The following is a 27,640-nucleotide window of genomic DNA, read 5'->3' on the forward strand; positions in this document are numbered from 1 at the left end:
GGGTATACGTTCCGGGAAACTGCGGTTGTGGTCTGGACATACAGCAAATGTGTAAAACCCTCACTGTCCACTAGTGGCTTTGTTGCTCTGAATTAATCCTGGATTGGAAGTGTGCAGTAAGGAGAGATCATTTCCTCCTCTGAGCAAGTGGGGGGAAGGCTTAACAGAATCACACAGAGGAGCTTGTGCTTTCTCCACCACGAACGTCAGACCTTCGTGCTTAGCAGAACGAGGTCCTCGCTGGCAGAGGTGGCTGGGGAGCCGTGGGCTAGAGGGCCGCCGTGTCTGTCTTCGCAGGAGGTCAGCTGCCGACACGCCGACCTGCTGAGCCTGGACCCGGCCGTGGTCGGCAGCGCCGGCTTGGCGGGCCTGCAGCAGCCGGGGGCCATCCACCTGCTGGAGGAAGCGCTGCTGCACCTGCTACCCCAGGAGCCTCCTGCCAAGCGCGCTCGGGGCAGGCCCGGCCTCCCCGCCACCGTCGGCAGATGGATGGAGCTCGCCAGGTATGCCTGGGCCCCGACCCCGCTGGGGCCGAGGCCGATATATCTGATACAGTTACTTCGTTTATTTGGGAAAAACAAATTCTGTTTCGGTTACGTGAGGCTTTATCATAAGAAAGCCAGTGCCTAATTCTGAGGATGCTGGAGTCGGGTGAAATTTCACTTGCGCTTCTTTTCTGTAACACTGGTTTTTAGGTCTTCGGGTTCTGGGTGTAAGAGTGGAAGTGAGAGCAGGGCTTGTTGCCTCACCGCTGTTGCATGGTCGCTCCTGTCTCTCTGAACTGAGTGCCGTGGTGGGTAGCGAGGTGCTGCGCCAGGTGCCGGCAGCAGCACAGCGCGGGTTAGACACCGCCAGTGGCGCGGGCAGCACCCTGGGCGGGAGGAAGGGCCTCTGCGGGGGCTGCTTCTGCCCGCGGGCGTCCTTACCCTCTTGTGTCTGGCATGGCCATGGGCAGTAGTGACGCCTTGTGCGCTTGGGAGTTTCAGGGGGCAGAGTCTCAGGTCTTGGGTGTTGTCTGGATAAACGAAGCACACAGCTTTTAAGGGCCTAAACTTTTAAACATTTTTTTTCTAGCTTTATTAATGCTTCCTCACACTTTTTATATTATGTTTGTGCATTCCTTTCAAACAGAATTTTTTTAAATATTTATTTATTTTTAATTGTTCATTTGGCTGTGCCGGGTCTTCGTTGTAGTGTGCGGGATCTTTAGTTGTGGCATGCGAACCCGCTCTTAGTTGCGACATGCATGTGGGATCTAGTTCCCGGACCAGGGGTCGAACACGGGCCCCTGGTCATTGGGAGCACGGGGTCTTTGCCACTGGACTCCCAGGGAAGTCCTACATCATTGTTTTGACCACGGTACAGCGTATGTGGTCCAGGGACCGGGGGCCAGTGTAGGGTGGACCTAAGGCTGGTGTGTTTTCTGAATTCCTGGAGAATGCTTGTAGCTTCGTCTCCTCTTGGACTCCTGGGCCGTGGGCTATTTTCCCACCTCCCTACCTCTGCCTCTGATTTGTTACCTTTAACTCCCCATGAGCAGGGCAGTAAGAGAGCTATAGCTATTAGATTTTTTTGGTCTAAATTTGGAGTCAGTGGGCTCTGAAAGAGAACCCGTGGGGCTTTTTTGATGTAATAAACACATGAAATTTCATACCCAGGGAAGCACCAAACTCAGGAAGACCAGGAGGGAAGTGGTCCTCAGCTCGGTGGTCAGGCGACTGCAGGGTTAGGAAGAGAGGACATTTGTGTGGGGACTCAGAAAGTGGGAAGAAGTCTCTAGAGAGAAGGGAACGAACTTACTGAACACTTGAGACTACCTTGAAGGGGGAGCTTGGCTGACGGACCAGCAGGTTTGTGTTAACGGCAGAGATGAATGCTCTAGCCCGTGTCCAGGCTGTCAGTAGAATCGAGAAGGCCATAGAACGTGGAGTAAAACGTGTCATCTCTAGGACCAGGACTAATTCACCTGCTTTGGGGTTCTTAACTACATTCCAAATTTTAGGACTAGACAAGGATTCCAGATAGGTTACCACAGATAAGAGCAGTGTCTCAGCAATGAATTAACACAGAACAGGCTCATTTAATGAGTCAACTTACGCATTGTAAACCTATAATTTTCAAATTTTACTTTAAATGCGCTGTAGAATAACTTCTGCCTTCAGTACGGCTAAAGTAGTAAAACTTAATGGTAACTTCAAAATTTTTAAGATTTCATATTTTTACAAAACAAGAATAACGTATCTTTTTTGGTTAATTATAACGTATGACATCTTGATTTTTAATATCATTTCATTAGAGTAAAGACTTAAAAAATACTGGGGCATTCATTGATTTGGACTTTTTTTTTTTCTTTTGGTTTGTTTTATAGGCTGTACAGGTCGATTGGAGAGTATGACACCCTCCGTGGTATTTTCAGCAGTGAGATAGGAACAAAGCAGATCACACAGGACGCGTTACTAGCAGAAGCGAGAAGTGATTATTCTGAAGCTGCGCGGCTGTATAACGAGGTAAAGTTGATCTCTACCAAGTGTGTTAGTTGCTTAAACACTTTTGTTCTCTGAATGGAAAAATTGTTAGCTTTAGAATTTAGAGCTTCAAGTATTTCAGCTTTTATTCCTTAGAATTTACACAAAGATTAGCATCAGAAAATGGCTTCATAATAACCGCATGTGAGCTAAGTATTGTTATCCCTTACTCTTTTTAAGAAAACGTCACTGAATAAAAGAAAGCATGTTTTACCAAGTACGATAAAATTGTAAGATGTTACTTCAGTATCTGGTATTATTATGTAATTTCCATTTGAGTAGATTGTGTTCATTCAGGAAGTAAAAAATTTATAAAGAGGTAGGTAAGAGTTGGTTTTGGGAACATGACTGAAGTTCAGGTTTGTGTTTGAGCTACCGGTGGCCGAGTGTGGATGTGTAGCAGGTACATACTTGGAGTTCAGGTCTGCGGCCTCTGCGAGAGATCCAGGTGGTGGAATCTTCTGTAATTTTCTGTAAACGTCTTATTTTCTAATTTTCATTCTGAGAACTCTGTAAGTAGTAAATAATCTAGAGTATTTACATCAAATTATGGGTCATTTAAAGTCTTCAGCTTATTCACTGGCTTCATTGTTAAGTTTCCCAGAGACGTGGTTCCCTCTTGGCTGGGGTTTTTAATACTCATTTGACGATTAGATTCCACTCAAGTTACTCTGTTTTCCCTTTTTTCTCCTCTTGTCATAAATCTGAAAATGGTTGTTCTTAGTACGAATGTTACACAGCCTACAGTGCAAATGTTTTCATTTGTACTGTTCGCAACTTTGTAAAATAATCTTACCAGGCCCTCAATAGACAAGAGTGGGCAGACGGTGAGCCCGCGGAAGCCGAGAAGGACTTCTGGGAACTTGCATCCCTCGAGTGTTACAACCAGCTTGCCGACTGGAAATCGCTGGCGTACTGCTCCACGGCCAGTGCTGACGGCGAGGGCGCCCCAGATCTCAGCAGGATGTGGAGTGAACCCTTCTGTCAGGTGTGTGGGGTCATTTCTGAGGCCACGGAAATAAATGTTTTAGATGGTCAGGTGTGCTCTCATTAGTCAAGTTGTTTAGAAGTGTTCAAAAACAGGGCAGCAGTTGTGCAGCAGTAGGGTATTTATACGACCAGACACCCCCCAAACTGCATAATAAACTGCTCACCGCTTTTAGCTCAGCCTTTCAGAGTAAGCGGAGGCCTTTAAAAATGAACATCAGCATCCCTGGTGTGACCACCGGGAGAACATTTCCTGTTGTGTCTGCGCGGCGTTGCAGTCTCGCTGGGCCCGCCTGGCCCGTCCGCACTGCTGTCCTCGGCCGTGCCTGGAGGTCCCTGTCTTTGTACCAGACATCCAGTTGTCTTTCAGCTACAAGTAGTTGCCATTTTCTGTAGACCGTGTTCCTATGTATTTTGTGGTTATAAAATGAACCACTTTAGATGAACTTGTTTTAAAAATTGTAGCCTTAGGTGCTTTAACATTTGAAGCATTAAGCACCATCACTTTGGCACCTGGACCTGTAAAATGACACCAGAGATGCCATGGTGATGCGATTCTTGCTCCTCAGGAGACCTGCCTGCCACACATGATCCGCAGCAGGCTCAAGTCCCTGCTCCGTGGGGAGGGTGACCAGACCCTGCTGACCTTCGTGGATGAGGCGGTGACCTCGGAGCTGCGGAGGGCCCTGCTCGAGCTCCGCTACAGCCAGGAGCTGAGTCTCCTCTACCTCCTGCAAGATGACGTCGACAGGGCCGAGTATTACATCAGAAACTGCATTCAGATGTTTTTGCAGGTAATATGACATCCCAGCCGGGAATGTGCCATCCCTGTGACCTTTCTGACATCGGTAAACTCCTGGGTGGGAATCCCAGCAGCAGGTTCCCCTGACCGAGCGCGTGACGGGCCCACCCTCCCCGCGTCCTGGTTCCCCTGAGGCCTGTGGACACCGGCCTTGGTCCTGGGGCCTTTTAGTGCCTTTCTCTGTTTTAGAATGTTCCACGTCTTGTGTCCCCTTGGGGTTTCCTTTCTCTGACTGTGGACGAGCACCTGAGAGCAGAGGCCCCGCCAGTCCCGGCTCTGTGTTCTCCTTTGGTGTCGGCTCGTTCTGTTGTTAAAGCCGTGTCTTGTGTAGAGTGTGTGAACGTCTGTCGTTGCCGTATGTGGACGTTCACTGTCTTTACTCTACTTTTCAGATGTGTTTGAGGTTGAGTAGTGCACTTGAAGTTTATCGAAGAAGAAAGATTGGCTTCTGCAGTTGGCAGTTTTACGTTATAGGATGTTGTGATTTTTAAGAATTGGTGGCAAATAGAGGCAGCAGTACCCGGTTGTATTACTTTTATTGATTTTGTTGAACTGAAATGCAATTGAAAACCTAAATTAAAAAAGAAAATTACACTGTTTGTTAATTGCTCCCATGACCTAATTATTAACCGCTCTGAGGCGCCCTGTGTAACTGATGTGTTTATAGGGTAGCTGCTGTTTCATGTTGATAACTGCGTTAGAATCTAATGCAGTAAATTGACTTGTAACCAGTGCTAACTAACTTCTTTCCAGAATTATTCTAGTATTGATGTCCTCTTACACAGAAGCAGACTCACCAAATTACAGTCTGTGCAGACTTTCATAGAAATCCAGGAGTTCATCAGCTTTATTAGCAAAGAAGGTAACATTCAATTTATACCTGCCTTGTTTTTCTTTTATAATTTCGGAAGAGTTTTGGCTTCTGATCTTTTTGCCTAGTGATAGTACATGTTTCTTACTGTATGGGTTAGAAACTGCCTTGGGTTTATTCTACAAATGTATGTATTTGGGATTGTTGAAGTAAGTGTTTAACATGGTCAAGTGCAATTCTGGGCACTGGAGAAGCTTCCAAGGAGTAGTGGTCTGACACATGGCACCCACAGAGACAGAGGCAGGTCCAGGGCCCCATGAGAAACTGGGGTGAGAGCACCCGGCCGGCAGGACCCCGAGTTGGGCGTGGTCGGGAGAGAGGAGCTCGCAGAGGACCGGCCTGACCCTGAGGTGCCAGAGCTTCTGTCCTGGGTGCCAGCTGGTACGGTGAGGCCGAGGGAGGCAATGCCCGGACCTGGAAGCCCATTCTGTCGCCGACGAGTAGGTTTTATCCTGGTGCTGATGGGGGGCCACCCAGAGTCAGAGGTAACGTCTTGACTGTAAATCTGAATTTCAGTTTTGGAGGCTTTTCAGAGTACTAATAAGAATTGGTATTCAGAACTATCTACCTAACTGTTCTCTGTTTTAAATCTGGAGAATGATGTTTCAAGTACATTATTATATATGATGTATTATCGGAGGAGCTATGTTGATCTCTTTTCTCTATATTTTCTAGTTTTTATAACTGCCTTATGAGATGTAGATCCTTTCTTCTCGTTTTGTAGGGCATCAGAGATTAAATAACTTGCCTAAGCTAATACGTGAAGGATCCAGATTTTGAGCTCAGGACTGTGATTTAAGCTGAAAGAAAACCAAAGCTTTAAACATTAGCAGTGTGAAATTTAAATTTCATGAGGATTATCATGAATCCCTTTACCAAAGCCCTCGAGGCCAGGTCGTTTGGGGGTTATCTCCAGCCACCTAGTGTGCATACTGGGTTGGGCCTTGTGTGCAGTGGCCCGTCAGCCCACCCACGACTGATGGCTGTCCACCGCCCGGGTGGGTGTCCCCACGAGTGGCGTAAACAGACTGTAAGTTGCCCTGTGATGATTCAGATCAGATTTTGCACACAGGAAAATTGGCTGCAACTCTGTGAAAAACATGTCAGTTTTCAGTGCTTTTTAGAGTTTGGAATCGTGGATGGAGGATTGTGGACCTGTGCTAAATGTAAAGATTGTGTATGTTTATTTCCTCGTCTTCCCTCTATGGCCCGAAGAAATTGAGTTTTAATGCCAGAATATTTAAAATATGGTAGCTTTTGCTCCTGTTGTGAAAGATAAGACAAAACGTTTAAATTTGGACAAGAAACTTGACAGCTGTGCTTTGTAAGGTGGTCTGGTCACTGAGCCGTGGACATAGTCACACTCTGATATTATTTTTAGGCAATTTGTCATCTCACCTTCCCCTTAAGAGGCTTCTAAAAACCTGGACAAGTAGATATCCGGATGCTAAAATGGACCCCATGAACGTCTGGGATGACATCATCACGAATCGGTGAGATGCTGAGCCTTCTGAGTTGAATGTGGTTTCTTTTTTGAAGTTGCCAGAATAGCTTTTCTCCCAAACTGTGGTTTAGACAAATGTGGGGTCTGAGCCTCCTGGGCCAGTTTGCACTGAGGTTGTTCTGGCAGTACTCTCCGTGCGTCTTTGTGCCCTGGTCCATTCCGTGCTGGGTGGGGAGAGAAGGCAGGGGCGTCCCCTCTGCTCCTGTCTCAGGGCTGAATGTGGGCGAGTGACATGGCGGCAAAGGAGATACTGCTTCACAACTTCTTGTTATTCTGTTATTATAACCTGGATTTTTGACACTCCCACCTCCTGCCTCCCAGCTCTGTTACGTGCTGTATTCACCACTTCGCCAGGTCTGAGATTCTTTTCCTCACCTGTAACGGCCCTGGGTGATCAATCCTAGGCAGGCATTAACTATATGTGTCGGAGAAGAGGTAATAGAGCCAGAGCGGTTGTGAGTTATTTTATTCAAAAACACACAGTCAGTAGGACTGAAGGACTGTGATCCCATGTTTGGCGTTCTTGCCATTGGACCCTGTTTCCTCTGATACTACAGCTTTTTAAAATTTTACTTTTTATCCTTTTTGTTTTTCAAATTTTTTTACTTTTTATTTTGAGACAAGTTCTTACCTATAAAAAAGATTACAAGAAAAGTAGAACTCTCCTGTGTACCTTTTACCCAGATATACTTTTTTTTTTTTTTTTTAACATTTTTTAACATGTTGCCGCGTTAGCATTTTTTTCTTTCTCTCCACATACATGTATTTATTTTCGGAACCATTTGAGGGTAAGTTGCATACATCTATTTCTTTACCTCTTTGTTTATCGGTGTACCTTTCCTAAGAAAAAGAGTATATTCTTAGAACCACAGTACAGTAGTAACTTCTCTGTTTTCATTTTAATCTACAGCCTCAATTTCAGTTCTGTCAGTTGTCCCATTAACGTCCTTTAAAGCAATTTGTCTTTTAAGACAGGATCCAGTGCAGAGTCATGTACACATTTAATTGATGTATCTTTTTGGTCTCCCCTAATCTCGAACAGGTCCTCATAACACTGACACTTCTGGGGAATTTTCTTCAGTTTGGGTTTGGCTGTGTATCCTCATGATTATCTTCAGGTGAAATACCCATAGCCAGAATGCCACTGAAGTGGAGTGTTTGTCCTGCGGTTTCACACCTGGAAGCGCAGAGAGTCCACCTGCCTTTTACTGGTGGTAGCAGTGTTGATTGCCTGGTTAATACTATGTCTGGTCTTGCTGGTGTACAAGCCCTGTTTTTTCCTCTGCAACTAACAAGCAGTGTGGGAGATGCTTTGAGACATGCCTGTATCCTGCTTCTGATGAGACCTACTCCTCCGTGTTCTGTGTCTGTGGATGACTTTAGCCCAGACTAGCCTTGTGCCGGGTCTTATTGCGGCAGGTGGGCTCCTTAGTTGTGGCTTTCCAGCTCCTTAGTTGCATCATGCATGTGGGATCTAGTTCCCTGACCAGGGATCAAACCCCGAGCCCCCTGCATTGGGAGCACGGGGTCTTAACCACTGTGCCACCAGGGAAGTCCCTCGAGGCTCATCTTGCAAAATTATCCTCCTGTGTTTCCTTCTAGAAATGTTGTAGTTTTAGTTCTTACATTTAGGTCTATGATCCAGTGGAAGATTTTTTTTTTTTTTTTTTTTGCGGTACGTGGGCCTCTCACCATTGCGGCCTCTCCCGTTGCGGAGCACAGGCTCTGGACGCGCAGGCCCAGCGGCCATGGCCCACGGGCCCAGCCGGCATGTGGGATCCTCCCGGACCGGGGCACGAACCCGCGTCCCCTGCATCGGCAGGTGGACTCTCAACCACTGCGCCACCAGGGAAGCCCCAAGTGGAAGATAATTCTTGTAGATGGTATGAGGTAGGGATACATGTTCACTTTTTCCATATGGATAGCTAGTTGTCTAGTCCCATTTGTTCAGAAGTCTTACTTTGTATCACTGAATTGCCTTGGCACCTTTTCTGAAAGTCAGTGACGGTTATGTCTGTGGGTCTGTGTTTGAATGCTCTGTTCTGTTCCTTGATTTATATGCATATCTGTTCACAATATCACACTGTCTTCATTACTGATGCTTTATAGTAAGTCTTAAGTCAGATAGGGTGAGTTCTCCAACTTTGTTTCCTTTATGAAAACTGCTTTGTTTATTTTAGGTTGCTTACGTTTTTATATACATTTTAGCATCTGCTTATCAATTTCTACCAGAGAAAAAAGAAAAACAGTGTTTGGGATTTTGTTGCCTCTAGATCAACTTTGGGAATTGCTGTCTTAACAGTGTAGAGTTCTCCAATTCATGAATATGGTATGTCTCTCCGTTTATTTAGGTCCTCTTTAATTTCAAAGATCTGTATTTTTTCCATCTGGAGCTCTTAGCTGTCTTTTGTTAGATTTGCTCCTAAGTATGTATGGTTTTTTCAGCACTGTTGTGAATGGAGGGTTTTTTTTTTTCATTGTATTTTCTGGTTATTTGCTGTTCATATACTGATTTTCTGAAAGTTTTGTTTTATCATGAATGGTGTTGAATTTTGCCAAATGCTTTTTCTGCATCTATTTAACTGATCGTGTTGTTTTTCTGTTTTATTGTGTGTGTGTGTCTATAATATTGTTCAAATCTGCTATTTCCTTATTGATTTTCTGTCTGGGTGATCTGTCCATTGTTGACAGTGGTATTAAAACCCCCAACTATTATTGTATTGCTGTTTATTTCTCCTTTTAGTTCTATTAGTATTTGCCCTATATACCTAGGTACTTCGTTGTTTGGTGCATAAATATTTACAGTCGTTGTATTTTCTTGACAGATTGGCAGTTGGCCCCTTTATCATCATGTAATGACCTTCCTTGTATCTTTTTACCATTGTTAGCTTAAAATCTATTTTGTCTGGTATAGTATAGCTACCCCTGCTTTTTTTAGGTTACCATTTGCTTGAAATATCTCTCCCACCCTTGTCAGTGTGTCTTCAGAGCGAAAGTGAGTGTACTGTAGGCAGCATATCGTTGGAGATCTTTTTTTTTTTTTTTTTTCTTCTGGCCCCTGCCTCATGGCTTGTGGGATCTTTGTTCCCTGACCAGGGATTGAACCTGGGGTACGGCAGTGAAAGTGCCGGGGGTCCTAACCACTGGACCATGAGGTAACTCCCTGGATCTTGTTTTTTTCAATCGCTTGGAGAATCTAAACCATTTACATTTGAAGTAATTATCAGTAGGTAAGGCTTACTGTTGCTATTTTGTTAATTGTTCTCTGACAGTTTTGTGGGTTCATTACCCCTTGTTGCTTATCCTGTTCTCTTTTTGTGTGATTTGATGGATGACTTTTTGTTTGGTGTGCTTTGACTTCTTTATCGTGATCTTTTGTGTGACTACTACAGTTTTTTCCTTTGTGTTTACCACAAGGCTTACATAAACTCTTGTAACACCTGATTTTAAGCTGATAACAACTTAACTGTGATAACATTCTTAAACTTTATTATGCTTTTGTGTCCTCATCCCTCTTACATTTTAGGTTATTGATGTTACAGTTTACATATTTTTATATCATGCATCCAATACCAGATTATTGAAGTTATGGTTATATTTAATACATTTGTTTTTTAAGTTTTAAACTAGAGTTGTCAGTGAATTACATACCACCACTGCCATATTAGAGAATTCGACTTTGGTTTTATATTTACCATTACCAGTGAGTTATATACTAACTTCATGTGTTTCTGTGATGTTAATTAGCATCACAGTTCTGCTTGAAGAACTCCCTTTAGCTTTCTTGTAAGGCAGGCAGGTCTGGTAATGGACTCCCTCAGCTTTTGTTTATCTCTTCTTCATTTCTGAAGGACAGCTTTGCCAGATACAGTATTCTTGGTTGACAGTTCTTTTTTTCTTTCAATATTTTGAATGTATCACCCCATTCTCTCCTGTCCTGAAATGTTTCTTTTGAGGACTTTGCCTATAGTCTTGGTGGGGGGTGGGAGGGTTCCCTTGTGTGACATGTCGCCTTTCTCTTCCTGCTTCCAAAAGCCTTTGTCTTGGACTTTGGACACTTCAGTTGTAATGTGTCTCGGTGTACCCCTGTTTGGATTCAACCTACTTGGGTTCTTTTTTTTTTTTCCCCTCCAAATATTTATTTATTTATTTGGTTGCACTGAGTCTTTGTTGCAGCAGGTGGGCTCCTTAGTTGCAGCAGGTGGGCTCCTTAGTTACGGCAGGCAGGCTTCTTAGTTGCAGCTCAAGGGCTCCTTAGTGGCAGCACGTGGGCTCCTTAGTTGTGGCTTGCGAACTCTTAATTGCCACAAGCATGTGGGACCTAGTTCCCTGACCAGGGATCGAACCCTGGAACCCTGCATTGTTGGGGTCTTTTGGGATTCAAGGATCTGGATGTCCATATCTCTCCTCAGGTTAGGGAAGTTTTCAACCATTATTGCTTTAAATGTACTTTGTCTTTTTCTTTATCTCTTCTCCTTCTGGGATTTTTATAATGGGTGTGTTGTTTCTCTTATGCTCTGCTACAGTCTTTTTCATTCTGTTTTCTTTTGCTCCCCTGACTGGATAATTTCATTGAATCTGCTGCATGGTTGAATCTGCTTTTGAAGCTCTCTGTTGAATTCTTCAGTTCCAGGATTCCTGTTTTTGTTTTTTGATGGTTTTTGTCTTTTTGTTAAACTCTCATTTTGTTCATGCATTGTTTTCCTAATTTCACTTAGTTGTCTGTGCTTTCTTGTAGTTCACTAACTTCTTTAAGTGGATTATTCTGAATTCTTGTCCGACAGTTCACAGATCTCCATTTCTTTATGGTCAGGTATGGAGTTTCCTTTGGTGGCATCATAGTTAGCTGATTTTTCGTGATCCTTGCCTTGGTTCCCTATGTTGGTATCTACACATCTGAGTAAATGGTCTTGTTCAGACTTTGCAGAGATAGCCTTTCACCAGTCAGCTCAGCCTGGGGCTCTGGACGTGCCAGCTGGTAGCTTCCTTGGGCAGGTGGGACCTGCTGTTGTGTATTTGGGGTGAGGCTGCTGCCTGAGCTCTGAGGTTGGGGGTCGGGGTGCCGCTGGCCCAGGGCAGTTGGGTAGGACTGGGGTCCTGCCCCAGCGCAGCTGTAGCATGGCTCTGTGTTGCCTGCATTCTCTGGTCAGGCTTCCTAGGTGGCCGGGGCTGGGTGCCATGCTCAGCAGTAGGTGGGGTACTGCCCCAGGGTGTCGGGGGAGGCAGCCAAGCTGGCCCCAGGGCCAGCATAACTCATCGTTTGGGGACCCAGATCAGGTGGGACTGCACAGCGAATTCGCTGGCTAGGCAGGCCACCGGTTTGACTCTGCAGACGGGAAGGGAGAGGCTCCAGCACCGCTGTACACTGGGCTGTGGGGTTTCCCCACGTGCTCTGGTGAGGTTCCCCGGCTAGGTGAGCTGAAGGCTCTTCGGCAGGTTGGTTTCCCTGCCCGTGCGCGAGGGGCCACCATGCAGGCCCCCGGCTGGCCAGACTCTTGTTTGGGAACCAAAAGAACCGTGAGCCAAGCTCCCTGGACTGCTGGGTCGGAGTCCTGGCTGTGTCCACCGGCAGGCGCTCTGAGCACGTGCTGCTGTGAGCAGGGTCGCAGGGTGGGCTATGCAGGTGCCCCGAGCTCCGGCTGGGTTTCCCAGTCAGGTGGGTGGGGCTGTGAATTAGCTCCCTGCCCAGGCAGAGGGCAGAACACGCTCCAGGCCAGCAAGGCTCGTTGTTTGGGTCCTGAATCGGGCAGACGCGCACCCTGCCCAGCTCCCTGGTCAGACTGGGCCACCGTGTCGGCTCAGGCACGTGAAGCCACTGGTTAGCATTTCTGCTCGGGCTCTGCTGGGACTGCCTGGCAGGATCCCAGCCCTGGTAGCTGTAAGCCCCACCCCGTCTTCTGTCATACCCTGAGCCCCGCGATGCCTGGGAGGTGAGACCCACAGCCCTGGGCTTTCCTCTTCCCACTGGAGAAACCGTAGGCTCGGGGGCCCTGGCTGCGGTCCCAGTGCGGCTTCTTCTCGCACCCTTCAAGTGGGGTCCCTCGCAGTCTCTGGGGTGTGGGGCTGTTTTCACCTCATCCCCATGTTGTGGGATTTTCCCAGTGCTGTCTTGTCCTTGAGTGTTGTTGGTTGGTTTTCCTGTGAGGGGGACTGAGGTCGAGAATGACCTGTGTCACGATCTGGATGATGTCACTTATCTTTGCTGTTTGTGGTGTGGTGACATCACTTGTCTTTGCTGTGTTCATGATGTAATATGTTGCTTTTTTTTTTTTTAAATTTATTTATTTTTGGCTGTGTTGGGTCTTCGTTGCTGTGCACAGGCTTTCTCTAGTTGTGGCGAGTGGGGGCTACTCTTCGTTGTGGTGCGCGGGCTTCTCATTGCAGTGGCTTCTCCTGTCACGGAGCACGGGCTCTAGGTGCACGGGCTTCAGTAGATGTGGCTTGCAGGCTCTAGAGCGCAGGCTCAGTAGTTGTGGCACACGGTTTTTGATCCATGAAGTAGTTAGAAGTGAGTTTTCTGTGTCTCTTATTTATTGATTTCTGAATTAACTCCTTGTGGTTATAAACACACACTGTATGGTTTCAGCCTTTTTAAATTTATTGAGACTTGTTTTATGACCAAGCGTATGGTCTACTTTAGTAAATATACCATGTGCACTTGAAAATCCTGTGTATTCTGCAGTTCTTGGACTGCAGAGTGTTTATAATTTTCATTTAGATCGAGGTGGTCAATTGTGTTTTTCAGATCTTCCATGACTTTAGTGATTTTTTTGTTTAGTTCCATCTGCTGTTGAGATTGGAATTTCAAAACCTCCTACTGTGATTGTGGAATTGTCTGTTTGCCTAATAATCAGTTATTAGGCACATACATGTTGATAATTGCTGTGTCTTCCTGATGAAATGTGCACTTTAGCTTATGTTGCAGCAAAGACATATTGACGTGTGTACTTCATGTGTATATATATATATATATATATATATGTATATATATATATATGAAGTAACAGTGAAAATATTAACAGATAATATATTTTTGCTTTAAATAGTCTTTACATGATTCAGAACTTACAAGGAACAGTCTTTTATACTCACCATTTCTTTTTCTTTCTTTCTCTTTTTTCCTTTCCTTTCCTTTCCTTTTTTTTTTGCGGAGGGGCCATGCTGCATGGCATGTGGGATCTTAGTTCCCCAACCAGGATTGAACCCGTGCCCCCTGCAGTGGAAGGGCGGAGTCTTAACCACTGGACCACCAGGGAAGGCCCTACACTCACCATTTTTGATGCTTACCATTTGTTCCTGAAGATGCAAGTTTTCCTCTAATATTTCCCTTCAGCTGAAGATTTTCCTTTAGCAGTTCTTGGAATTCAGGTCTGCCTGTGATGAATTCTCTTGCTTTTCCTTTGCCTGAGGTGTCTTTATTTCACTTCATTCCTGAAGAATATTTTCTCGGGGTATAGAGTACTGGGGGATCATTTGTCCTCTATGTAGGGAAGGTCATGCTTGTTCAAATGGTTGTTCCCCAATATGTAATGTGTCATATTTGGGGGCTGGTGTCAAGATTGTTTTTTTTAATTGTTGGTTATCAGTTTAATTATGATGTGTCTGTGTATGGTTTTCTTTGAATTTATCCAGTTGGAGCTTCACCAAGCTTCTTGAATCGGTACATATATGTCACCAAATTTGGGAAATTTTCTGTTATTGTTTCTTCAAGTATTTTTTTTGCCCCAATTTTTCTCGTTTGTGGGATGCCAATTACACATATATTAGACCTTTTGACATTGTCCCACAGGTTCACTTTCATTCAATCTTTTTTCTCTTTATTCTTCAGATTAGATCATTTCTATTGATCTGTCTTCAAACTCACTGTTGTTTCCTCTTTTAATTCTGTCTAGTGAATGTTTTATTTCGGGTACTTTTCAGTAAAATTTCTATTTGGCTCTTTTTACACTCCCTCTCTGCTGAGATAACCTGCTTTTTCGTTTATTCCATGTGTATTTTTCTTGACCCCTTAGAGATGGTTAAAATAGCTCTTTAAAGGTCCTTATATGACCTTTGCCAACCTATTGATCATCTCAGAGTCGACATCTGCTTACTGTCCTTTTCACTGAAAACAGGCACATTTTCTTGGGTTCTTTGGATTTCGGTGAATTTTGGCTTGTGTCTTAGAAAGTGTGTAGACTGAGCCCCTTTACAGCTCCCAGGGGACGTGGGCTGTTCTGACCCTGCAGCAGCCGGCCCCTTAGACTTGCACCTGGGCTCTCGCTTTCTCCTGGCTCAGGTCTCAGTTCAGCTCTCAAGTCAGTCCTGCACACGTGCCCGTCGCGGGGTAGCCACGGCCCACGCGGCTTCTTGTTTGGAGCTAGGGGCTCCCTTGTCCGCTCTCTCCCCTGCAGGGTTCCCTTTGCAGCCTTTGGTTCCTCTGGGCACAACACAACAGGGCTTGCTTCTTTCAGAGTCTTCGTACTCAGGCTGCCACGCTCCACGTTGTGGTTGTCCTTGTGGCAGAACTGGGAGAAGACAGAGAAAAGCAGGACACTCACCACAGTGGCAGAACCTTCTCCTGGTCTCTGCGTCCTTGAAGGTGGCCGTCTCTTGCTGACCCTCAGACCCCTGGGTGGTTGTGATTGCATACTACCCCGTTTCTAGCCGTCACCAGCAGAAGGGCGGCTGCGGCGCCTCCTGTGGCCTCACCAGAGCCAGGGCTCTGTCACTTTTACCAAGATGGCTCTTTCCGGGCTCCTTCCTCCAAGGGCTGACACAAGAGCATGGCGGGTACCACCTTTGTTTCACCTGTGCCCTCCCTCTGGGACTTCCTGGCTACTCTGCCTCGTGGAGTGGAATGCACTCTTCTCGCTGGTGACGGCGTGTCCTTCTCCCCTGCTGCCCCACTTTCTGGGAGCCCAGGCCCTCGTTCACGCCGCAGGGTGACATTCCTGTTCACGCGTTGCTTCTCCAGGTGTTTACCCAGCACCCAGGGTCCACCACCTTCGCTTGTTTAGCTCTTGGGAAGGAAGTGGGCACTTGTGTGGTGGTCATGGGGTCAGGAGCACAGGAGCAGATCCGTGGCTGGGGAGGCTGCTTGTTGGGAAAAACTGAAAAAAATAAGCAAGAGAGGTGTGAGACTTGCTAGTTTATGTGGCTGCAGTGTTTCTAAGAAATTGAAATTAGTCCGCAGATGCACAGAAAGTTAGTTGATTATTAATTGGGGTGAATTTTTTATGTTCAGGTCCTTTGTCCGTGTTACTGACAATGAAAATAATGAAACTAGAATCATGGGAACCAAGTCAAATATGTAAATCATGATACAAATAAGAATAACCTTCTGCCCGTCCATGTGATACAGCCGTTGTTCTCGGTGGTGGTAACCTGCCCGCTGCTTGACACTGTCCACGTATGTGACGAAGACCTTAGATTCAGAGATAAAAGGAGAAAAATGGTGTTGACTCAACACAGGGTGTGCTGTCCATTTGTTAAGAGAGCAGGTTGCGAGTGTGAATACTTTACTTTGTGGAGGTGGAAGCAGTAGATGCTGTCTGGAAAATTGTGTTGAAATACCCTCAGTGATCTTCCAAGAGCTGGTTAATTAAAATGGGGGTTAAGTCCAGTTCTGAGAGTGTATATTTATAGTCTAAAAAATGAGCAAAATTTTAACAACTGTAGAATTTCTGTCTGAATGCTGTCCAGCAGCTTCCTGAATGTCAGAGATTTCCTTTATGAGTCCGGCATTAATTCTTATTTTTCTTTGTTTCATGTAGATGTTTCTTTCTCAGCAAAATAGAGGAGAAGCTCACTCTCCTGCCGGACGATGGTGGTGTGAGTGAGGATGCGGACGGGATGGGCGTGCAGGCTCTGGAGGAAGATGCTCGGTCTCTGATCGCGAGCTGCAAGTTCTCCATGAGGCTGCAGATGGTGGAGAGCGCACGGAAGCAGGTGGGCGCGCCCGGGTCACAGACGATCCAAAACTGGCGTTCTTTAAACTTAGCTTTTCTTTAAAATCTGAAGCTTAGAGATAATTGAGTAGTTAGTATTTTTTTTTTCTCTATAAGGAAGTACACTTGAAGAAATACTTACTTAAAAATTTCCAGAAAGCCTCTAAAGTTTATTATACACTTGTTAATCCTTTCAAAATGATTATTCTCTGCTTTACTTATAAAGAAAAGGTTTTCTCTTGTTTAACAAAATGAATGCTTGCCAGGTAGTAACAAATTATATTTAGGTTTAGTTTGTGGAAATCTATCATTTGATAATAAGATCCTTTCTTGATAAAAGTGCGGTTTGATTAAAAGTCGCATATAAGCATTTCAGCTGTATTAAATTATATTTTACATGTAATTAAATCATATTTGGATATATTAGGGGAGCTTGCTGTTTTAATGACCCTATATTGATTGCTATTATAAAGCAAAGAATATTATTCTAGTACAAATAATTAATATTTCTGTTTTGTGGGTTTAAAGGCTCATTTATAGGTGTTTCTTTGAGATGGGTCTTGTATCAGGAATTTTTATATTTCCCATAACAGCAGCCTAAGTGAATAAAGGAAGTAATAACTCTGTCAGTTCCCTGCGTTCAGTTCTGGACGAGCTGGCCTTCAGATGCTCTCAGATACTCCACCGAGGAGGCCCTGCCCCCTCGCCTGGTCTCCCCAGGCTCTCCCCTTGAAGTTGTGGATGCTGTGGGTGTTTCAAGTCGTGCCCCCTCCCCACTGCGTCTTTCTGGACTCAGGTAGTGTCTTCCCTCACTGTTTCCTGCAGAGAAAAAGGAGATGCTATTTTTCCAGCAGGCCCTGGCCATTTCGCCCTCCATCCCCTCAGCTCCGGGTGCAGCAGGGAGTAGCCGGGGCCCGGGGCCGAGGTGGTGCATGTGGCCTCTCAGCAGGAAGTGAGGGGCGCATCTCGGGGCAGGGGTGCAGTGGGTGCTCCCCACTGCTGGGGGCAGGGCACGAGAAGAGGGGCCAGGAGGGCCCCATGGAGGCGGGGGCATTTGGGGGTGGTAGGAGAGGCAGGTACGGAGATACGTTTAAACAGAATCCCAAGGGGAGAAACTGGGAATTGTGGAGGCCGCTGTGGGCGGACGGCTTGTCTCGTGATGCTGGTTTGAGGTGGATTGTAGAGCATGTGGCCCAGAACTAGGGACTGGAGACTAGGAGGTCATCGAAGGTCTTGGACGTGCTGGTGGGGATGAGAACTGTGTGAAATGTACACTCTTATATGCAGATGTAATAAGGCCAGAGACTGCAGGAATGACGAGGGTGGCTGGACTTTTGGCCTGAGTGGTTGGAAGGGTCGTAACAAGGACGCATAGGACTGATGTCAGTGTCCTTGAAGCTCAGCAGAGAATTAGATGTAAAAGACATCCCCAAACAACCAACTAAGTAAAAAACAGAGAAATGTATATTAAAACTAAAAACTTCTGTGCCTCAAATGGCACACTCAAGAAAGTGAAGAGACAACCCATATGATGGGAAAAAATATTTGGAAATCATGTATCTGGTAAGGGTCCGCTTATCCAGAATACATAAATAACTCTTTACAACCGAACAACATAAAGTCAAACAACCCAGCGAGAAAACAGGCAAAGGATCTGAATAGACATTTCTCACAAGAAGACACACAAGTGGTCAGTACGCACATGAAAAGACACTCAGGGCGCTTCCCTGGCGGTCCAGTGGTTAGGGCTCTGCACTACCACTGCAGGGGGCACGGGTTCGATCCCTGGTTGGGGAACTTAAGATCCCGCAAGCCGTGTGGCATGGCGAAAGAAAGAAAGAAAGAGAGGGAGAGAGAGAGAAAGAAGGAAAGAAAAGACACTCAGCACCACGAGTCATCAGGAGGATGTAGGTCAAACCACAGCCAGGTCCCGCTGCACACCCACAGGACGGCTGGAGTAGAGGGACGGCCCTCCGTGCAGGGAGGTGAGCAGTGCAGCCACCGTGGAAATCAGTCTGGCAGCTCCTCCAAAAGCCAGAGGGTTACCATTTGACCCAGCAGTTCCCCTCCTCGGTATATACCCAAGAGAAATGAAAACTTAACGTCCACACAGAAATCTGTATACAGATTCTTTATGTTCATTGAAATTAGAAAAAAGGGCATTATTCAGAATAGCCAAAAGGTGGCAACAACGCGAAGGTTTATCAGTAGATAAATAGATAAATAAGCTGTGGTTTAGGCAAGCAGTGCATGTTACGCAGCCACAGCGAGGGGTGAAGTTCTGATGCCAGAGCACCAGCAGACACACTCCCTGGGTAGGACGTGTCCGGAACGGGCAGACCCGGGGCAGAAGGCTGTAGTCTCTGGGGGCTGGGGGAGGGGAGCAGATGCCTGTGGATGGAGGGTTTCTTGGCGGACGACAGAGTCCCGGAATCAGACGGCAGCCATGGGTGCCCCGCTGCGTGAGTGTCCCGGAGACTCTGGACTGTGTATCTGTCCCCGCGATAAAGCTAAGGTGATGGGTCACTGCGGGCCAGCAAGGAGCTCCTCTCGTACAGCGACTTGACTTCTCATTGTCCTCCTGTGTCATCTTTCTGCTTCCTCTCTTCCGCCGTGTAGAATAATTTCTCGCTTGCCTTGAAACTGCTGAAGGAGCTGCACAGAGAGTCAAAAACACGGGAGGACTGGCTCGTGAAGTGGGTGCAGAGCTACTGCCGGCTCAGCCACGGCCGGGCCCGGGCCCAGCGCCCGCCCGAGCAGCTCTGCGCGGCGCTGAAGACGGTGCCCCTGCTGGGTACGAGGCTCTTCTCCTCCCACAGTTTGTGTTGTGGCTGTGTGTCTTCTCGCAGTATCCTTTGTGCTGCTTTATCTGACAGTTGGGAATTAAATTTGTAAAAGTTTTATTAAGTATTTATTGAACATGCGGCGCCGAGGTGCTGTGTGTCCAGTAATGCTACCGCATGTGACTCCTGGAGCTTTTGTTTCTTCATCTGTAAACTAAAGTTGAAGTTCTAAAATGTTCTCTTTAAGACTTAGCCAAATTTTGGGTGTAACAGTTTAATTATTTTGAAAACTTTATGTTTACATACAAGAACTGCCTAAAACAATTAGCCATGGGAGCCTTTTTCCTCCTCAGTTCTTCTGTCTGTGATGACGTGGACTGTAAGGCTGAGCGGGAGCCCCGTGTGTGGGTCCCGGGTCTCGTGTGCACGTCCCAGGTGCACGGCAGGGCTTTCCTGCGGCCTCCCGCTGGTCCCGAGCCCGGCTCTTGGGCAGGACGGGGAAGCACTTTCCACGTTGATCCCAGGATCGGAAAATGACGCTGTGACTGCTCAGCTCTTTTTATAGGCTTTTCGGGGGGGGGGGAGGGGCAGGAGGAGTTTGCTGCCATGAAGACGGCACTCGGTTCTCCTGATAATGACTGGCTGCCGTCGGTCACGGCCCTGTGAAGTAAGCGTCTCCTGGAGGAGCAGGTGGCGTGCGTGCAGGACTTGCCGGGTGACGGCCCTTTCTCTTCTCGACCTCTGCACGCTGTAGGCTTGCCCAGAGCCACACGGCCGGACGTAGTACTAGCCCTTGGACTGCGGTGGTCTCTGTTGCTTTGTCAGCTGTAGGTCACAGCATCAGTTTAAAAATGTGCGTTATTGATGTACACGCACGAATGCATTAGAAAGCACACTTTCTGTTCTCTGTTAACACAAAGAAGCGCTTGGACAAAATGCAGAAGGGTGATGCTTGAATGAAAGTTTATTTGGTGTTTTAATTGTTGAGCCTCGGTGGGCCGTGGTCGCTGGTGACAAAGAACATTGTTCGTTAATGTGAGTTCAAGAGATTCTCGAGTCAACGTTTGAAGTCAGTTTCTTATACCTTCAAGATTTCTTTTAGTTTCTTAATAGAAAACAACCTTTGAACACTATGAATATCTTCTTTGTAACTTACGTCACTCAGTTCTCAAAAAATCCTGTGTGTGCGTGTGTGTAATCCAGCAGGTGAGAACACATCAAGCTACTTGAGCAGAAACGTTGTGGCGTCCCGTGACCATAACATTCTCGTGGGCACAGCGTACAAGATCATGGCCGACGCTCTCAGCAGTGAGCCCACCTGCCTCGCTGGGATCGAGGAGAGCAAGGCCAGGAGCGTCATGGAGCTCTCAGGATCCAGTTCAGAGGATGCAGAGAAGGTAGTGACGCTGGGAACCTGAGCGCTTCGTGTCGTGTGTTTGTCTCGACCGCGCAGGCTCCGCTACACGAAAGAAATGACAAGTCTCGCTTTGTGTTTTCAAGACACATTTGACAGTTACACGCAGTCAGGTTTCTTATTGGAAAAATGACCTACTCCCCGTGTTTCCTGTTTATTTGAACGACACCCTTCTTTTAGTGTTAATAATGAGAAGTCTGTGTTGGCTTGACGTGGACGGTTCTCCCGTGAATCTTATTAGTGGAATCTCACCACCGGTCACCATTCAGACGCCCCGCTAGCTTATGGGAAGAATCAGCTTTTCTGCTTTTTTGTGTAGCACCTGCTTTGTTGGCACTTCTCAGGTGGTTCTGTGTATTTGTGAGTTCCCACGTGCTCCCCGCATCACTTGTGTCCCCAGCCTCCAGCCCTTCCTGAGCCATGCCCCGCGTGTTGGTGTTCAGGCGCTGAGATGGCGTAGGGCTGGCATCTCTTTCCCAGTCCAGGCAGACCTGGCTCTGCCCTCGAGCGGCTTTCTGTTTACCGGTGGCTGACGGGTCCCAGGGGGGCAGGGTCTTCCGGAAGCTTGGTCTCGCTCACAGCCTGCCGCGGTCTGTGCGTTACAGGTTGCGGCAGGCCTGTACCAGAGAGCGTTCCACCACCTTTCTGAGGCCGTGCGGACGGCAGCACAGGAGGAGGCCGGGCGCTCAGCGCGGGGCCAGGAGCCCGCGTGCGGGCTGGTGGCGGCTTACCTGGCGCTGGCGGAGTTCTGTGACCAGCGGCTCCGCAAGCAGGAGGAGGGCGCCCCCGGTGAGCCCCGCGCGTGCCCGCCGGAGATGTAGGGTTTTGCGGGTCCTGTGCTCTCCTGTGTGGTTTTCAATGGCATGTGTTCTAAGACACGGCTTGTCTGTTTAAGAGGCTGTGACATGGCCATGCCCCACGGCCGGTGTGGGACCGGAGTTGGGCGTCTCCGTCCCTCCCTCCGTCTGCTTCACTGGCGCGTGTCTGACCAGCTCCTGTGGCCACCCCTCGTGTTCCAGCCCAGGAAGCAAACTACTTCACCCGGTAGCAGAGGTTAGCGTCAGAGAGGAGCTCTTTTTTTTTTTTTTTTGCGGTACACGGGCCTCTCACTGTTGCGGCCTCTTCCATTGCGGAGCGCAGGCTCACGGGCCCAGCCGCTCCGCGGCATGTGGGATCTTCCCGGACCGCACGAACCTGTGTCCCCTGCATCGGCAGGCAGACTCTCAACCACTGCGCCACCAGGGAAGCCCCAGAGAGGAGCTCTTACATGCAGTCCGAGACCGTCTGCTGAGCTGCAGTAGTTGTTAGAAAGGAAGCCCGGGCGAGAGCAGCCAGCGCTGAGTATGCCGCTCGTGTCTGTGTGTGGGTAGTGACCACGTCTCTCCTCTCCTGTCCCCGGTAGTCCTGGACGCTGCAGAACTGCGCACGTATCCGGCCCTCGTGGTGGACAAAATGCTGAAAGCTCTGAAGTTACACTCCAGCGAGGCCAGGCTGAAGTTCCCCAGACTCCTCCAGATCGTTGAGCAGTATCCAGAGGAGACCCTGAGCCTCATGACCAGAGAGGTCAGTGTCTTCCTTCTGGCGGAGGGGACTTGACCGAACTAACAGATGTGTTGTGTGGGGTGCGTGTGTTAATGGCTTTTCATTAACCACTGAGTTTTGCTCCATCCCAACAACATGTGTCATTGAAAACCGTGTAAGGGAGTGTTCCCATGCACCCACTTTGCTCTGTGGGTGTTGACACGAAGGCCGCGTCTGAACGAGGACCGAGACGGGAGGAGGTGAGACCTCCACCCGGAGCTGGCTGCCCCTCAGGGCTGAGCTGCGTCTGTACGTCCGGGGGCCTTATGCTCAGGTCACTGTTCAGCAGCAAGAAAAGGGGGACGTTTCAGGTGCCATCCCCCACGCTCCACATCTCGGGAACCCCCAGGGCTACTGCCCCACGTCCCCCTTGCCCACTCTCACCCCATCCCGGCCTCTCCACTGGGGCTGCATTGGGGAAAAAGGGGAGGGTTATCAGAAAGGCTCCTTAGCGACTTCGTGGATGTTTAACTGGAAGACAGGGCCAGGCTTTGAGTTGATGACGTAATAGTTCAGAAAGGGTGCACAGCAGGTCTGTAGACGGTGCTGGTCGCCGAGCCCGCAGTCAGTTCTCTGTGCGCTTGGACAGGTGAGGGTTTTCAGTAGGTCCTACACAGGAGATTAAAGTAAATTCGGTATGAAATGCGGTACACATGCATTTTCCTCAAAGATAAGTAAAGAAATATTTCAGTAAGTTATGGTTCTTTTTTTCCCCAAAATCATACTTGTATATAATAAAAATAGCATTTTGAGTTTGTGTGGAAACGAATGGAGTGGTGGGTCGATGTTGTCATGACCCTTGAGATGGGCAGCTGGCCTTGCACTGAGGGCCCCCAAGCCTCCCGTCCTTCCTGGCTTTATACCAGCATTCCAAGTGCAGCGGAGTTTATCTTGAAATAAACACCTGGAAAAGCATTAGAGGAAAACCTGAGCAAAATCTGAAAATGGTCTTGGAGTTAAGAGACAAAACCCAGGAGCTATAGAGGAAAATAACTTGACGTTTCTATCGTTAAAATAATGCCATATACAAAGTTAAGAAAAAAAAAAAAACTGGGAGAAAAAATTTGCGACACATACTGGAGACGGAGAGCAGGCGTCTCCACTGTCCGCAACAGACAGACTCGTAGCAAGGGGCGACGCACGTGCGTCAAAGCACGCAATGCAGGTAAACGCTGACTGCCCAGCCTCACTAATGATGAGACGCGCAAATTAAAGTTAGATATCTTTCACTTCTCAGATTGAAAATAGATTTTAAAAATTGTCAGATTGACAATAGATTTTAAAAATGGATCACGTCAGGTGTCGGAAAGGATTTTGGAAAGTAGTCGATCTACTACGCTTTTAGAAGTGGAAATTTGAAAAATCTTCTTGGAGGGAAATTTAGCAATGTTTTTTACAGTTGTTAAGGTTCACATTAAAAGTAAAAAGGAATTTAGGAACTCATTTAGGAATTTCTCCTATGGGTATATAGCACAAGTACAAAGAGATAAACATATAGGGTTGTGCATTGTAGTTTCTGGATAGCAAAAATTGCAGATACCCTAAAAGTTCATCATAGAGCCCTTGTGAAATGAAGCAGAACATGGTACAGCTGTTAAAAGGAATGAGGTAGATCTAAGAAAAACCAGCAACAGCAAGTCTCCTCCAGTTCCATTCTTCTGAAGAAAGGGTCCACGTGCACACACCCTGAAAAGGCCCAGAAGAATCGATGGTTCCCAGTGGGTCGGAACCGAGAGGGCTGAGAAGACTTTCTGTCTACACGTCTGTCGGTTTTTATACTGCCGGTAGCAAATACAGCCATACTTTGATACTGGACACACAGTACTTCTGTAAGGGAAGAACGCTGCATGTGTCGCTCATTACTCATTTCTCTCCGTTTCAGATTTCCTCCATTCCTTGCTGGCACTTCATCGGCTGGATCAGCCACATGGTGGCCTTGCTAGACAAAGAGGAGGGGGTCGCCGTCCAGCGCACTGTGGCGGACATCGCCGACCACTACCCGCAGGCCGTCGTGTACCCATTCATGATAAGCAGTGAAAGCTATGCCTTCAGAGACACTTCTGCTGGCCATAAGAACAAGGACTTTGTGGCCAGGTGACACAAGAAAAATTAGGTCCATCCAACACTGAAAGGTTATCGAAACGTCTGTGGTCAAAGCAGACACAGGGTCGCTTATGTGTGTCCTCAGATGAATTAGAGCTGCCATGGAGGGCAGGAGGCCTAGATGTCTGTCTGTTGGGTGCATCTGCCCTGGTGTGTTATTTGCTGTAGAATTTATTTCCTTTTGTAAACACAGTTCATCTTAATGTTATTCATGAGATGGTTATGCTAACCATTAGTAATCTGTTGGTTGAGGCGGACTAGATGAGATGCTTTTTGGAATCAGTTCCTGAAATTGTTCTGTAATTTAAAATCTCCGGGAAGCCCCCCCTTCTTCGTTAAGTCAGTAAACTGCCCAGGTGTCCTTTTCGCTTCTTCAGTTGATTTGTAAGTGAGGACAGTTGCCAGAGCCGGCAGCAGTGTTTTACTTTAGAAAGAATACTTGGTAAATGCACGGCATTTTAGTTGCCCTTCTCTGTCAAGAGCTGATTTGCCTCATTATTTAGAGTGTTTTGCTTCCGAGGGACAAGGCTGGGGGCACAGCCCTCATCCCAGCTCGCCGATGGGCCAGCCGTGCAACCCACCCACCCTGTGGTGCCCTCCTGTGTCTCAGCAGAGGTAGCTGCCGCGTGATCGCTTCCTTAGAAAGAAAGAAAGCAAAGAGAAATGTTGAAAGTTTGTTGAGAAGCGGGGCCTTTTGAACTTGAGATCGTGGGCGCCAAAATGTTGAGAATTTGCTTTCACCTCATCTCTTGATACAGGACACACTTTGTGCTTCATCTGTTTTGGAGATAATTTTTAAATTGCTCCTTCCCTAGACTGTGTAGCTGGTTATGTATTGTTTTATATATAAATATAATTATATATACATAAAAATTATAGGCCTTGATCTTTGGAAGATGTTTGAGCACCTAAACTTGGTCATTTTTTGTAGGATTAAAGCTAAGTTAGATCGAGAGGGAGTGGTTCAGGACTTCATTAACGCCCTGGAGCAGCTCTCCAGCCCTGAGATGCTCTTTAAGGTAGTGTTAACAGCTTCCGGCACGTAAGACACGCGCTCAGTGCAGCCTGCCTGCAGTCCAGCTTGACGTGTCTTTTTTTCTGCACAGGACTGGACGGAGGACGTCAAGCTTGAACTAGAAAAGAACCCTGTAAATAAGAAGAACCTTGAGAGGATGTATGAGAGAATGTACGCAGCCTTGGGAGACCCACAGGCTCCGGGTCTCGGGAGTTTTCGAAGGAGGTTTATCCAGGTACGGGGGAGCAGCAGCCGCTTGGTGATTACAGAGTCATTATGAAGACGAGGGCCTCTATTTGCTGGTGTGTTAATACTTCTGGTTTTAAAATGTCTGTTGAATTTGTAAACTTTCCTTAGATTTGTGTCTCTCTGTTAGATATTGATGGCGTGTTTTTAGGTCAGACAGTGGCAAGTGGGGCACAGGTAAAACCTCAGGGTTTCTATTACATTCTGTTCTTCATGGCCAGATTCTTAGATATGAAGGTTATGTGTAGTTTAATGTTTTTAATTCTCAGAGTGATTTGGGTATCGGACCAGGAAAACGTTTGTATTTGCCGCAGGTTGTAACCATTTTGTGAGCACTTAGTTCTGTCCAAGGCTCCGAGAGTTCACAGGGCCACCTGACACGTGCTGTGTGGACAGAACTGTGGCGTCAGCGTGAGCTCTAGTTTCAAAGTTGCTCCAGACTTGGAAGGGAGAGAACACACGCCGCGCTCCCCGCCGGCCCCCGTCTGGCCCCTCCCGCCCCCACCCCCGCCCCCCCACCCCCGGGACGGGGGTGGGCCTCCTCCATCCGCACCTGTGTGCACCTCTCCTGCGTTTGTCACGCTGAGTTCGTTTTGACAATTCGGTGAAACCGCTTCTGTTCGCGAAACCTCAAGAAGCTTTAGAGCATGTAGGAGCCCCGGTGCTCACCAGTTGCACGTCTCTGGTGCAGAGGAGCGTCTTTGTCCCTTGGGGGTGTACCAAGTGCTTCAGCGAGACGTAGGTCACACGCCCTGCCGCGCGTGCAGTCACAGTGTGCGGTGCCCGAGGGTTCGCTGTTTTCCCGCCGCTCCCCAGAACAGCCCCGTCCCCGCCCCTCCCTGCCCTGCCGGCCCCCGGGGGCTCGCCTGCCCGACCTTTCGCATGGACAAGTCCCGCGGGGCCCGGCTTCTTTCACTTGGTGGCACGCGTGCTGCAGCCTGTGTCGGTGCCTCCCCTCTGGGTGCTGGGGGTTGCTCCACAGCCTGTGTGTCCCTCGTCCACTGAGCGATGCTCCTGTGCAGTAGGCAGAGTGACTCCGGGGCGCCCTCCTGAGTCAGACTCGGGGGCAGGGCCGACTCCACTCACCTCTGCCCACGGAGCCCACCGCTGGCGTCTCTGTCGGATACGCGGGCGGGGGACGGTTCTGACCTCCAGAGGGAGGGCTGGGGGAGTCGTCCCTGCTTCGGGGAGCTTCCCTTAACTGTCTGAATGTGGGAACAGACAGGACTACCTGCTGCCTAATGTGTCCCGGGCTGTGTCTCAAGTGACAGTAAAACCCTAAACCTTGGCACGTACTGGCATTTTATGACGCATGTTCGACCCCATGTCCTATCAGGTCAGCCTCACAGCACTGCTGCCCAGTGACTGCAGGTCCCCGGCGGGCAACCCACGTCCTGAGAAGGTACTGAAGGGCGGCGGGCCCGCGGCCACAGCGGGAACCGTCGGTGGGAAGGTGCTTGCGTCCGCCCTGTCCCCAGCTGGGGCCGCGCCAGCCTCTGCGGTCACAGTGCGGGAGCAGCCCCGGCAGGCAGCGGGCGGGCAGCAGGGATGGCGGCCTCAACAGGCTTGACGTGTGAAATCGGCCAGGGTCTGGGGCTCGCCAGGCCTTGTTCTGAGCCACGCCGCTTGTGCTAAGCACGTGGCCGGCCCAGGGCCGACCGAGAGGGCAGCAGAGGGGACACCGTGAGCTTCCTGCGGAGGGGGGGGTGGGGGCCTGCCTGTTGGCCCCACCCTGGAAACCGCAGCCTGGCGGGCTTTGTCCTGGCCAAGCTCAGCCCACCGCTCGCCCAGCAGGGCCGAGCCCGGCAGAAACCTCCCCACAGCTGCAGCCGTGGTTTGTCCGGAGCTTGCTTCCTAGTACCTGGGACAGTCCATCTGGA

General features: G+C 48.1%; 1 protein-coding gene across 5 annotated transcripts in view; it reads left to right on the top strand.

Annotated features, from left to right (window-relative positions):
- Positions 1 to 27,640, top strand: part of PRKDC (protein kinase, DNA-activated, catalytic subunit) — a 165,728-nt gene that overhangs the window by 111,874 nt on the left and 26,214 nt on the right. For 3 of the 5 annotated variants that reach the window (XM_022556817.3, XM_022556819.3, XM_022556818.3), the window contains exons 63-76: positions 298 to 503; positions 2,369 to 2,507; positions 3,325 to 3,513; positions 4,082 to 4,306; positions 5,068 to 5,176; positions 6,567 to 6,678; positions 16,445 to 16,619; positions 19,238 to 19,412; positions 20,605 to 20,798; positions 21,421 to 21,604; positions 22,218 to 22,378; positions 24,279 to 24,490; positions 25,431 to 25,518; positions 25,606 to 25,749. In XM_022556817.3, the coding sequence (XP_022412525.1) occupies positions 298 to 503; positions 2,369 to 2,507; positions 3,325 to 3,513; positions 4,082 to 4,306; positions 5,068 to 5,176; positions 6,567 to 6,678; positions 16,445 to 16,619; positions 19,238 to 19,412; positions 20,605 to 20,798; positions 21,421 to 21,604; positions 22,218 to 22,378; positions 24,279 to 24,490; positions 25,431 to 25,518; positions 25,606 to 25,749 (2,313 nt within the window). The remainder of the gene's footprint in view (positions 1 to 297; positions 504 to 2,368; positions 2,508 to 3,324; positions 3,514 to 4,081; positions 4,307 to 5,067; positions 5,177 to 6,566; positions 6,679 to 16,444; positions 16,620 to 19,237; positions 19,413 to 20,604; positions 20,799 to 21,420; positions 21,605 to 22,217; positions 22,379 to 24,278; positions 24,491 to 25,430; positions 25,519 to 25,605; positions 25,750 to 27,640) is intronic. The other 2 variants (XM_022556820.3, XM_022556821.3) reach the window with 1 other exon arrangement.

Source organism: Delphinapterus leucas, chromosome 17 (assembly GCF_059928025.1).
Source record: "Delphinapterus leucas isolate spDelLeu-1000000601 "Yukka" chromosome 17, BTC_Dleu_Yukka2, whole genome shotgun sequence".
NCBI classification, from domain to species: Eukaryota; Metazoa; Chordata; class Mammalia; order Artiodactyla; family Monodontidae; genus Delphinapterus; species Delphinapterus leucas.